This window comes from Triticum aestivum, chromosome 4A, assembly GCF_018294505.1.
Source record: "Triticum aestivum cultivar Chinese Spring chromosome 4A, IWGSC CS RefSeq v2.1, whole genome shotgun sequence".
Classification (NCBI taxonomy): domain Eukaryota; kingdom Viridiplantae; phylum Streptophyta; class Magnoliopsida; order Poales; family Poaceae; genus Triticum; species Triticum aestivum.
The window spans coordinates 604,085,768-604,099,128 of NC_057803.1; the positions used below are offsets into that span (position 1 = coordinate 604,085,768).

Below are 13,361 nucleotides of genomic sequence, written 5' to 3' on the forward strand. Positions count from 1 at the left end.
ACGTGGCAGAGATATGCTGACGGCTTGGCTTTGCCGTAGGCATAGCCCTGCCACATGGCGCGCCCCTGGTGTCACGACAGCCATCTATGCCTACAGCATTGCCGTCGGCATAGTTGCTGACCAGAACCAAAAAAAAGATTAGCCAACAAGGCTAGCTATTTACAAATGCTTATACAAACATGATTCAACAACCATGGATTTGCAAACACAGACCATAGTGTATTTTTTATGTACATAACATTTCCATTCTAAGAATCCACAACAACATTATAGGAGGCTGAGGGGCGGTGGTGGGGGAGACAAGGCTGCAACGATGGAGGTGGCATACAGTCAGTACAACAAACAGAAGATCCTACATATGAGGATGAATATGTAATCTATACATTAAATTTACCAAAAGAAAATCACCTAGAACTAAAAAGGCAGATAACTTGTCATGTTGGTGCTTGAACCGAACAATACTACTAATACATACAATACAGAGATGCTCCAGTTTCGGTTGTATCTATCAAGCATCAGTTCTTGTTCAAGGCAAGCTTCAAAGAGAAAAAGAGTGGTGCTGATTCATATGTATATATGTATATACAGAAGATGCAAGTGTCATCAAGTTCGCTTTAGTCAAAGTAAAAACAAATGGACACATACAAAACTGAACCAAGGGTGGTGCTGATTCATGTGTATGTACAGATTGAGGTGCCAGCCAGTTGGTTTCACTCAAAGTTCAACCAAAAAAAATTGACACATACAAATTGAAGAAAAGTGTGGTCCTGATTCATATGTATGTATGTACAGGAGATGCAAGTGCCACCAAGATAGATAGTTTCAGTCAAAAGTAAAAAACAATTGGATACATACAAACTGAAGCAAACCGTCGTGCTTTTTCATGTGTACATACAAAAGATGCAAGTGGTATCCAGAATTTGGATATAGGTAGTACGCTCATGTGGTGAATTTTGTGAATCTATACTCTGCATCTACCAAAAGGATCACCCCCCTCACATGCAAATATAATTCAGTCCAATGGCTTCCTTCTCCCCTCACATGCATAAGACGAGAGCAGACCATCTAAACAGGCGGACCAGACCTTCACCTTGGGAGAGAGGCGAGTGCTACCTGTTGCCATGTCGTCGTCGAGCTCGGGTGGTCCTCCTCCTCCTCGAGCAGGACAAGGTTGTTTCTCCCCTACACTCCAATGGCCATCTTCTCCAAGGACATCTACAAGGGCAGAACACACCATTGATGCAAGTGTCACCAAGATAGTTTCAGTCAAAGTTAAAGCAAATGTAAATATGCAAACTGAACCAAACCGAGGTGCATGTTCATATGTGTGTGTATGTAGAGATGCAAGTGCAATCTGAATTTTGGGGAACCAAAGCATGGTTGTTGTCGTTGTTGTTGCTACTTTAGCAGCAACAACATCCTTGAAATCAAACGAGGGGCAAGTTGTTTTAGCAGCAGCGCATACTAGTAATTAGCTAGGACCATTATTATTGAACAACCATTCGAGGACGGTGGCAGACACATAAATCTCACAAGGCTCTACTGGAGAAACAAAAGCATAGGATATGTGATGCTGGCAATCTTAGCACAAGAAGAAAAAAACACAGCCTCTCCGATAGAATGGATGGATGCATCATGCACAATCATCGGTTCCATCATTGCAGCACTAGTTGAGCAACAAATCAAGTATAACAGTAGTTCCATTCGTTCAGCCAACAAGTTAACAAAAGTTTACTTCCCACTACTAATTTTGCAACTTGTCATAATAAAGAAAACAGAGCTCGAAATCACAGCAACAAAAGCGGTAGACTGGGAGCCTAGAACCATGCAAACCAAATCGCAGAGCAGAAAAATAACAGTACTACCTGGAGCAATAAGAAACTCAACGGACTAGGGCAACATTTGGAAGGAGACAAGCAAGTACTACAACAGCTAGCTGGGCTGAATTGAAGATTAACCAAAATCATATCAAGTATTTGTTGAGCATGATTATACACGGGAAGGGGAAGGGGTTCACGGCAGGGACCTTTAGGTCATGACCTGGCTTGCATCTCTCCTCCTCATGTGCATTGGTTTGCATCCAATCCTTGCAGTCCAATCCATGGAAGTCCCTCCCTCCCTGCATCTCTAGAACAACACGACACTTAAATTTCATCAAGTTCCATTGCTACTGATAAAAGAGGAGCAAGATGTATATGCTGCATAAATCATACATGGAGAAGCAAGTTGCTTGAAAACAGAGGAGGTCCATGATGGTTGTTCTCATTCGCAACAGAAGAACTCAGAAAAATGCGCAAGTGTATGCTATCTATGGATACACCAACTCTATCAGTACCTAGCACCCAAATTAAGAAAAAAAATCAAGTAGTTGCTTAGAACCCAAATGCATGTACACGTACTGGTCTAGGCAGACTTTTTTTTCTTTCCCTTAATTTGTGAGAAGAGTTAGACCAGATATTTTGCTCAACAAGTAGCTGGCTGTAGGAAGGGTCGAGGAGGCAACTGAAAATAAAATGTTTAGTAAATGGAAATGATTATGCCGCTGACTCAGGTACAGGCCAGCAAGCTTATCTATTCCTGTTGTCAGACATACATGTCAATTAGAGCAATTTTACTTAGTGTCTATTCCTGCACGCCTATATAAAGGGCCAAGGGCCGGGTAGCTGGACCTCACACCACAACCATTGTCTCTCTTCATTAGAGGTAGTAGTAGTAGAGCCGTAGCTGCTGGTGCAGAGCAGGCGTTAGAAATCTTGCTGCTGTGTCAAGAGAATCGGGAGAAGGCAAGCATGCGTTCCATCTAGCTTCTCTAGATGTCCTGTTCCTTCTCTTTCTTTACTCATGCCATGCCGCTGTTGCTAGTACTTCTCTATATGGCTAGTCTGTAGCACTATTCTTGTTGTTAATTCTTTCACCTCAGCTAGTGTGTCCTTGTACAGTACGCATGGTGGTTTGGTTCTGCATGCTAGTTGTGAAAGATGCATGCATCCTATCTCCCAAGAACTCCTCTAGATTAATTTGTCTTTTCTCTCTTTCTATCTTGTACCACATGCCTTGTTCTGACTAAGTACGCCTCACTTTTACTTGTTGGACCTGTACACTCGTTATGCTAAGAATAGCACATGCAAGACTAGCTAATCTTGTGCAGAAGCTAGGGATGATATATTGGTGATCTTTTGAGATAATATTTCCTCTTCTAATGTTCCAGTCCTAATGAAAAATCTAACACTAAGGCATCACGATGGCAAAAACATTGTACCGGTCACAGTTTTTCCCTGCTACATGTGTGCTTGCTGAGTATGTTATCATACTCATTCTTGCTATCTTTTCTTTTTGCAGAGATGAGCAATGGAAATGATGGTGAACAGTAGAAGTAGTACTACGGGAGGGGATGAAATAAAGAAACTTGCATGCATGTACTAGCAAGAACACTTGTAGTCGTTCCTATGATAATGAATAAAAATTATTCCAGTGTACTACCTTGGTTAACCTGATGGCTTAACATGCTTATAAATTTGAATTGAATTTATAAGCATGTGGCAATTGTCACTGCTATGTTTTGGGGCGTGACAGATAGAAGCACTCCAAAAGCTACATAATAAATCATAGAGGCTGGCCGAACTAATTGGCGCACTCAAACGATACAAGAGAGCGGCCCAATGGACAACTAAGCAAGCATACACAGCAAGTAAAACTACATCACCAATATTATGTAATTAACTGGAAGCTCTTGTTCATCATACCAGTACAAATATACTATCTATATCTATACTTTAATCATGCAGTCAATTGAAGTAAAAGCTGGCTCGGCCAGGAATCAAGCCTAGGATGTGAATTTGTCACATGATTTGTCACAGGATCCAACTAGGCCACTGTACTTTACTTGTCAATTGGAGTAAACCGATTCTTCATGTACATTGTAAAGTAGTGCTAAAGTTCCCTTGAACGTGATTCCACGCGTACGTGCAGAATACATGTGAATATGTGTGTCCGAGTAGGACTGGAAGTAGACATGGCTAGGGGCTATATACTTATACACTGGTAAATTATGGAATTGATTGTAAGCATCAACAAAGAAAAAAAGAGATTGTCACGAGCCTATGGCCAATAACAAATTAGAGGACAAACTAAAAAAAGCTAACTAGAGATTTCCTCTCTGTGTGTATGTGTACGTTGTGCTCTGGCCGGTGGGGGGATGATAAAAAAGCAACTACTGCTATGTATGTTAGCTTGTCCATCAGGTTAGATCAAACTAGCTACCGGTGAAGGATATAGCCAGCTTCGTGTGGTGCAGTGCATCACATATTCCTCTACTTAGCAGCAGCAGTAGTGAGCAGAGGAAGGAGGCGGAGGAGATGGAGGTGCTACCTGCCGAGGTGGGTCGTCGTGGCCGTGCTTGAGCTCGGCAGCGCCCGCCTCCTCGAGCAGGACAGGGCCGCCAGCTAGGTGCGCCCCTCGTCCTCCGCCTCCTCGAGTAGGAAGGACGGCGCCCTCCTGCCGTCGCCGCCGTCCAGACCGCACCAAGGTGACCTGCAGCAAGGGAAGGAAAGGAGAAGGTGAGGTGGGGAGGGTGGATCCGGGCGAGGAAAGAGGGGAAGGACGTACCTGCGCCACGCCCGTAACGGATCTGTCGAGCTCTGGCCTCGCCGTCGCCGGATCTGGCTGATCCCGGCGATGTTAGGGGTGGCGGTCGAAACCCTAGCTAGCCACGGGGTTGGTGGAGGACGGGAGCGCCGATTCTGGACGGAGGGGAGGGTGGAGTGGACCTAGGGGAGCTCGGGGGTGTGCTGCGCGCCGCCGGAGCTCGCCGGAACCAGCCGGCGTCGGTGGTGGCGGCGGCGAGGGAGAGGGGTTCGTGGGGGAGAGAGGATTCGCGAGAGACAGAGAGGTTCGCGGGGAGAGAGCGAGGTGCGAGAGACAGAGGGGTGGGCTCTTTTTTCTTTTTCTTTTTTTCTCCTTTTCTCTAGATGGATGGATGGATGGTTGTGGGGTGGACAGCTAGATGGATGGATTTGCGCCACGTCATCGATCCGTGGCACAAACGTTTCCACCAATAGAAACCAAGCTCATACAATTGTGTTTTCCCTTTTGTTTTTCTTCTATTTTTTTCTACCCTCTTGGACCGACCGTCGACGATCCGTGACGGGAGAGGAGGGCGGCGAGGAGGAGATGGTGAGGTGAGGTGGGGAGGGAATGGATCGGGGAATGGTGCGTCCGGTATGACGACTATGAGTCCGGGCGGGGACCTACGGACAGTCGCACGGAACATCTCTTCGGCTTTCCCCGTCACCGTCGACGAAGATACGTGCGACGTCCCTCAGCATCGAACGACAGCACCAAAGGAGGGGTAGGCGCCACCATCGGGGGGCGAATGTACCTCGACGGTATGCCGGATCCAGCGGTTAAAATCTACCGAAAATCATACGATGCCGGAAATCCTCGGGACCTGGCACGGTGTCGTCATATGGCCCTTGTAGGGTGTTCTGAAAGTTTTAGCGTGTTTCGTAGAAGCCTGACCGGAAGTCGCTTGTAAACTGCACCATCTCCGAGGTACTATCTGGCTATCGAGAGAGAACATGTCCAGTTTGTGAAGGAAGTGCGTTGCCCGTTGCTCCGTTGACCTCAAAACTTCTCGTGCTCTCAAAGGGGGCAATTGCATGACATGTGTCAGTACATGGCATTTTTCGGGCCCGCCTGCAATATTTGATACATTTAATGCATCCGTAGGGTTTCAATGCGGGAATGGCAGATCTGCACGGCGGCCACCTGAAATAATGTCCAGAAGTGGTTTTCCAAATCATATATGATGTCTTTGCGGTATGTGTAGGCCTAGTGCAACCCAAGGGGGGCATGCCCCACCACCGAGAGGCGAATGTACCTCGGCGGCATGCCGGATCCAGCCATTAAAATCGACCAAAAATCATATGATGCCAGAAATCCTCAGGACCTGGCATGGTGTCATCATATGGCCCTTGTAGGGTGCGGTGAAAGTTTTAGCGCGTTTCGTAGAAGCTTGACCGGAGGTTGCATGTAAACTGCACTATCTCCGAGGTAGTATCTGGCTATCGAGAGAGAACGTGTCCGGTTTGTGAAGGAAGTGCGTTGCCCGTTGCTCCGTTGACCTCGAAACTTCTCGTGCTCTCAAAGGGGGCAATTGCATGACACGTGCCAGTACATGGCATTTTTCGGGCCCGCCTGCAATATTTGAGACATTTACTGCATCCGTAGGGTTTCAACGCGGGAAATTGCAGATCTGCACGGCGACCACCTGAAATGATGTCCAAAAGTGTTTTGTTAAATCACATATGATGTCTTTGCGGTATGTGTAGGCCTAGTGCAACCAAAGGAGGGGTAGGCCCACCACCATAGGGTGAATGTACCTCGGCAGCATGCCGGATCTAGCCGTTAAAATCCACGGGAAATCATGCGATGCCGGAAATCCTCGGGACCTGGCACGGTTTAGTCATATGGACCTTGTAAAAGTTTGAGCATATTTCATAGAAGCCTGACAGGAGGCCGCTTGTAAACTACACCATCTCCAAGGTAGTATCTGGTTATCGAGAAAGAACGTGTGTGATTTTGTGAAGGAAGTGTGCTGCATGTTGCTCTGTTGGCTATTTCAACCCTCCATTACACTTGTATATATATGTTAAGACACAATGCAAGTTTTGGTGGCATTGCTACCCCCGAAGGCCCCCAACCGGCCTTACCTAGCCCCGTTGACCCGGAGATCTAGGCCTTTGACTTACACCGGACGGCCTTTGACCAACGGACATTTCCACCTGATTGTGATAGGTCAGCCCATAGGAACATTTCATAAAACAAGGTCTGGGCCCAACCCACCATCGGATCCCCCTCGTGTCGACCCGGCACGGCTGTTTCCCCTGTCCAAGTGCTGGCGACAGCGCCTTCCGTGAAATGGGTCACACTCCGGAGCCGCATGACGGGTGTTTGCACCTGACAGCACACTTCCAGACATGTAAGAGGAGCCAACGCAAGATTTGGTGGCATGGCTAGCCCCCGAAGGCCCCTGGCCACACTCGTAGACACACGAAGAACAATCCGTAGTGGGGGGTTTTTCACATAATCTTGCATCTTTAAAAAATATAAGAAATTGCCACACCTATTATATCACATGTGTTTGCACTGTGTAAAAATCTCATGAATTGGTCACACTCCGAGTGTTCAGAACTATTTCATGCAACGCCAAAACCGTAGAGGGATTACTTCGATTTCATTGCCGTCCGTGAGGGGGAGGACCTCACACCGGAGCCGCGTATTGCCTCTTTATACGTGCCACCACACCTTAAGACATGTATGAGGACCCGACGCGATGCTCTGGTGGCATTGCTACCCCCCGAAGGGTTTTTTCTCAAAATATACAAAAAAAATCAAAACAAAATGGTGTTTCCTGTAAATTTGAAGCAAACATGATTTAAGTTAGTTCAAATTTGAAACATAGTATAGCAACATAATCCTTTCAAGATTCTGATAAGAAACTATATAAAATTTGTCAAAATCGATCCAAGTATCAATTACTTATGTTTTTAACAAAGTATAAGGACATATATGCAAAAGTACACGAGGTCACATTTCTAACATACTCAAAAATAAAAATAAATTGGATATTAATAATCTATGGAAAATTCTACCCCAAGTCGATGTATAATTTGTGTATGTTTAAGTTTAGATAAGTTAGATTTAAATTATTCAAATTTTAACTTTTAAAAAAATAAAAATAATATAAAATAAAAAACAGATGATATCTATGCCTAGGGCCATGCCTAGGCATAGTTCTCGGGGCTACCAGGAGGCGCCACGTGGCGGGGCTATGCCTACGGCCTTGCTGTAGGCAAAGATGGATAACTATGCCTACGGCTTTGCTGTCGGCATAGCTCTGCCGCGTGGCAGCTCCTAATAAAAAAACAGATGATATTTATGCCGACGGCCGCCGTCAGGGCCGTCGGCATAGATTTGACGGCGTCAGCCCACCGTCTGTCCCCGAGCCACCAGGGCCACCTCTATGCCGACGGCCTAACTATGCCTACGGCTGCCGTAGGCATAGATCGATGTATGCCGACGGCCGTACTATGCCTATGGCTGCCGTAGGCATAGATGAAGCTATGCCGACGGCTTTTCTATGCCGACGGTATTCGCCAGGCCGTCGGCATAGCTTCATCTATGCCTACGGCAGCCGTCGGCATAGATATGGCCGTAGGCATATAAGGTTATTCCGGTAGTGCATGTGCCAAAAGCTGAGATATCCGAGAGGAAGACCGGAACTGTCGGTGTCCAGATCGAGAAGGCTGCAGCAGATCGAGAAGGCTACAACAGATCGAGGTTCTGGAGCACGGAAAACAGTAGGGCCAACCACCTGGGACTTCCCTAGATCCCGACGGGCCGGATTTGGGGAGCGCCCTGGCCAGCCGCCACCAACTCAGGCAAGATCCGCCACGACGACCGGGACGAAGAACCGAGGACCGGCCGCCTCCGTGCTCCGCCCAGTGCCGCGGCACCCTAGCCTAGCTAGCACACGGGGCATGCAGCACACCAGAGCAGGACCCACGGCCACCATGCCCGCGCTAGCAGTCCGCGTGCAGCAGATCAAGGCGAGTAGCTAGCACACGTCCCGCTCCCGCATCAGCTGCATCTGGCCGGCTGCTGCTACAGCCATGCATGAACCGCCGCTTAGGATCAGGAATCGATGCCATGTCGTCGTGTTTTACCGTCGCCGTTGCTCACTCCAAGTCGCCGCCGCATAGCAGCAGGTCCTGCTGCCACCGACGGCCGCGTCGTCCAGCAGCGGCGACGGGAGAGAGATCGGAAAGGGAGGCGAAGATCGGGCGGTTGAGGTATGTACTGCATTCAGATGGCTAAAACACACAGATGGGACGTTAAGAGGCGGGTGTCCAACATTCCTTTAAAGGAGCAGTAGCAAGTGGAGGAGCCATAAAGGTTTAGTGTGCAAAAAATAGAAACTCGACATGAATAAACTAAATTATAATCGGCAATGTTTTTTATGTACTCTCAAAGTACTCTCAAATACTCCATTCACCGTACAAGAAATGATAACTATTTTTTTTTATTTTGATACAAAAATAAAGATTTTCATCCCAAAAACTATATGCATGAAACCACCTTTTTCCACCTCTAAGACAACAATATATACAAGGAAATCTGTACGCCGTTTATGCGGTGCCACTTAAGTTACAACAATAGCATCCATGTTCACATGGGCAACAGGTACTGAAACTCATAATCATATTGGATCACCTCCACGACGTCTTCAACCTTGAGGTGGCCCTGGTGTCCCCTGAGGCAGTCCACCATGGATTTCCTGAGCGACCAAGATGTGGGGAGCTGGTCGCAGATCCACCGGAGCAGCGACTCCATGTTCTTGGCGAAGTCGTGCATGTTGGAGTGTATCAGGCCCGGGATCATCAGCCTCCTCGTCGAGGTCACCACCAGCGATGCTTGCAGGTAGTCCAGCTTCGCCTTCTCCAGATCCATCATCACGCGGTCCGCCTTGTATATCCTCAGCTGCAACTCACAATATGTGCATGTACAACACAAAATTCAGATTTCACTGGTGATAAATCTGGTAGAAATTTCAAGCATTCAAGGAGGAGGGTAAAACATGCGTGGTACTTCAAGGAGTATGGTCATTCACTCACTAAGGGGTTTAGGAGTGCATGGACTTACTGCTGGCGAAGATCTGGTGCCGCAGCACATCGCGAACAGAATGTTTGGCTCCGAACTGTTCAATCCATAGAGACCCCTCACCTGCTGCTCTTCGACATCGACATCGCACTTCCAGAATTCCTGTGGTGTTTGTTTACTCATGTGAACAACACATTCTTGTTGTGCAGCTGCAACTGAAAGCAAAATAAAATCTACAAAATGCTCACTTCTTTCACACTGGATGGCTGCCTCAAGACGAAATTTTCAATCACCAGAGCATTGAACTTCTGCCCTGAAACATTGATGGTTGCCTGAAAAGAAGGAAACAAACTATGGATGTTACACTTTCTTGGCAAAACTAGAAAAATAAAGAAGAAACATAATGTTTGTCTAAACAAACTATGTTACCTTGTTCTTCAGTGCCAGCAACTTTTCAGAGTTTGAGGGCAAACCATGCTGCAGGATTCCCTGCAGAATTATTCAAAACACACAATTTTCCATCACCAAACGGCAGATGCCGAAACCTCTACCTCGAAGAAATGTGGCAAAGATAAAAAAAAAAGGAACATACGTGCATGATGCATGTGTTGTAAATGTTGAGCCAAAACGCTAGCTTCTGCTGGTGCGTCAGAAACCTCAAATCCACCTGCTGCAAGGCCTCCAACATCTCCCTACCATCACACATGTCATCCAAAAATTATATATAACCACTAAAATCAATAATTAACACAAGCAGTAAATTAGTTGGATGAACTGATGAATGTCCTACTATCATTTACCTCAGCTTGGTGAGGAGAGTGGAGCTGGAGAACCCTCTGAGATCGAAAGCACTCGACGTGAACCTGACGAGGTTCTTGTAGGGGCCGATGTCCCGGACCACCGAGTCCGGCACCGCGAAGATGCCGTAGTGGTCCTGCTTCCCCCTCTGATCCTTCTCCTTGGCCGCCGCCACGTTCAGAACCGCGTCGATCCGGAAGCTCCCCTGCAGGTTCCCGGACCTGGCTAGGTTGCCGGACTTCTCCATCTCCGCCACCCGCGACGACCGGAGCAGCCTGATGAAGATCACCGCCAGGCACTTCACGATCCGCTCCGACAGCTTGTTCGGCAGCTGGGCCTTGCTCTGCTCGTCCCTCTTCGCCGGCGCCAGTGCCGGAGGCGATGCTTCTTGGGAGACTCTCGGAGGTTTTTGGGGTGCTCGCTCCGATTGCTGTTGGAAAAACAGAGCATGAGCAGAGCATCCCATAGACAAATGGTCTTAGTTCAGTTTTGCTTGGTGGTTACCTTTTCAAGGGAGTTTCTTGGCGGGAGGCCAAAGATGTTACCGTTGAGCTTCGGGCTGACGGCGGCGGATCCAGAGGAGCCTCTCGCCTGCTCTCTGGGGCTCTTGGCCGGCTTGTCGTCGGTGGCCGTGGCGGCGAGGTGGCGCTGGAGGTACTCGGCGTTCATGGCCTGGCTGATGAAGAACATGGACTTTATCTCCGGCGCCACCTGACCCGAGGCTTGACGAACCAACGTCGGCGCTGTGTGCGTTGGCGTGCCGTTACCTGTCGTAGGCGTAGCTCCTCCGTTGACATTGTTGTTGCCATGACGAGCCGATGCCGGAGCCGAGTGCGCCGTGGTGCGTGTAGCTGCTCCTCCATTGCTGACTCGACCATTGCCACTGCTATTGTTAGTGTAGATGCTTGGCGGGTTGCCATTGCCGTTGTCGGTGTGGACACTTGGCGGGTACGAGCACGTGTTGGAGGCCATTGCAACCGATGCTCGTTGTTGCTGCGAGAGGTTCAGGCTTCCCTTCATGGTATGGATCTGCGACTCGAGGCGCACGATCTCCTCCTCGACGAGCACGAGCTCGGCGAGCAGCTGTTTGGCCTTGGCCGGGATGAATGCCGGGATGTTGAGGAGCACGGAGCGCGCCGAGGTTGATGAATTTGTCGGGGCGTGCAGGGCGCGCTCGAGGATGTGGTGCACCATCTGCTCGTTGCTCAGCTGCTGCTTCAGCTCCGCCACCTGCACCCACGTACTCCCTTGCATTTTCAGTCGCCAAACTTTAACTTGTTCTTGGAAGTGCATTGCAGAAAATAAATTGCATGTTGTAATTTATATTTTGTACAAGAAAGAATGATCAGAAGTACCTCTTGCTCAAGATCCATGCGCCTCTGGCTCTGTTGTTGCTGCACCTGCACGCCGTTGTGGTTTCCGTTGCCGATGCCTGCCGTCGTTGGCTGCAACCGAACGTTTACATTGGTTCAGCGTCAGAAGAAGCAGAGGTGGCATAGACGCATGGTAAAAAAGTTGTTTTTTGTCTTTGAAAAAAGGACATGGTAAATTCAGAAAAGTTGTTGTAATTTATATTTTATACAAGAAAGAATAACCGGTAGTACCCCTTGCTCAAGATCCATGCGCCTCTGGCTGTGTTGTTGTTGCTGCACATGTACGCCGTTGCCGATGCCGATGCCCGCCGTCGTTGGCTGCAACTGAACGTTTACATTGGTTCAGCATTAGAAGAAGCAGAGTGGGAATGGTAAAAGTTGTTTTTCATTTTGTGAAAAAGAGGACATGGTAAATTTGGGCCGCATTGATGCATTGATGGGCTAATGTGAGTGGGCCTGGCCCATGCTGATATATTTTTTATCGTCTATGGCCCGTTAGCTGGTCCAGCCGAGTTTAATTATTTCCAAGCCATTGTCCATTAAAAGAGGACCTGAACTTGCCTGATCCCAATTGAATTGAATTGAATTGAATTGAATGCAGTGGATGGAACAGAAAATGAAACGAAACCACCTGACGGACACGCTAGCTCTCCGTGAAGTGAATTAATTGATGTATGATAGTACGGCGACTGAGCATAGTTGTGGACTCACCGGAGGAGGAAGAGGAGGAGGAGGAGGAGCCTGCAGAGGAGGATCGGCGACGAGCTGGAGGCGGTGAGCATGGCGAGTCCTGCGGCTCATCGGAGTCAGAGACCGCGCCACCGCCACGTACTCCATCTTCGGATCCGATCACCGCACCACGACGGACGTCCGGCCGGCCACGTCCCAGCAGCTAGGTACGTACGTAGGTAGGTGCCTGGAGTGCATGCGCGTGAAGAGAGAGGCCGGCGAGGAGGAAGAAGAAGAAATGAGCGAGGAGGAAGGAGAGGGTCCGAAGGTGGTTGGGATGCTGTTAGTGTCGGCGGCGGGGCCACGTATGTAACCGCAAGACGCACGCACGGCGGTGCCATGGTCGCTTTCACTCTCCATTGCCATCGGTGAGTGAGTTGGTTGGTAAGGTGGCGGTGGATGGACGGATGGAGACGGTCTACTCTTTGTCTTGCCTTGCCTTGTAATCCAATAAGAAGAAGAAGAAGAAGAATGGCATGGTGTCCTAGTCTTGATCAGCTGATACAAGATACAACAACACCACACCTTGGGGGGGCTGGAGTTGGACTGGATGAGTAGTAGTGTGAGTGAAGGCTTAACAAGGGTTGGTAGTCGGTTCGACGACTGCGACGCCTCGCCATTTTCACTTATCAATGGCCCACCCTCTTGATATGTTACCTTTCTCGTAAGCTAGATGGTTGTATTTATATATGAGCCTTCGTCCACACACTTGTTGTGATTACTAAAATTCCCATTAATAAATTATGCTATCAGTGTCTTTTATGTAGATAAATCATAACAAATAAATTTGTGCCAGCGCCT

The 13,361-nt window shown here is 48.3% G+C and overlaps 1 protein-coding gene and 1 long non-coding RNA gene across 2 annotated transcripts; both read right to left on the reverse strand.

Moving 5' to 3' along the window:
* Positions 1 to 151: 151 nt before the first annotated feature.
* On the reverse strand, positions 152 to 4,918 carry LOC123087452 (uncharacterized). Its single transcript, XR_006441387.1, has 5 exons — positions 4,606 to 4,918; positions 4,369 to 4,530; positions 2,027 to 2,127; positions 1,114 to 1,215; positions 152 to 305 (listed from the first exon to the last, which is right to left on the reverse strand). It is a non-coding gene; the product is annotated as an uncharacterized lncRNA (long non-coding RNA).
* A 4,083-nt stretch (positions 4,919 to 9,001) lies between these two features.
* Positions 9,002 to 13,114, reverse strand: LOC123087451 (uncharacterized). Its single transcript, XM_044509470.1, has 10 exons — positions 12,543 to 13,114; positions 12,063 to 12,155; positions 11,814 to 11,903; positions 10,963 to 11,688; positions 10,461 to 10,888; positions 10,253 to 10,352; positions 10,090 to 10,149; positions 9,909 to 9,992; positions 9,703 to 9,822; positions 9,002 to 9,540 (listed from the first exon to the last, which is right to left on the reverse strand). The coding sequence occupies exons 1-10, from the start codon at positions 12,666 to 12,668 to the stop codon at positions 9,229 to 9,231; spliced, it is 2,139 nt and encodes a 712-aa protein (XP_044365405.1). The 5' UTR covers positions 12,669 to 13,114; the 3' UTR covers positions 9,002 to 9,228.
* Between the last annotated feature and the right edge of the window lie 247 nt (positions 13,115 to 13,361).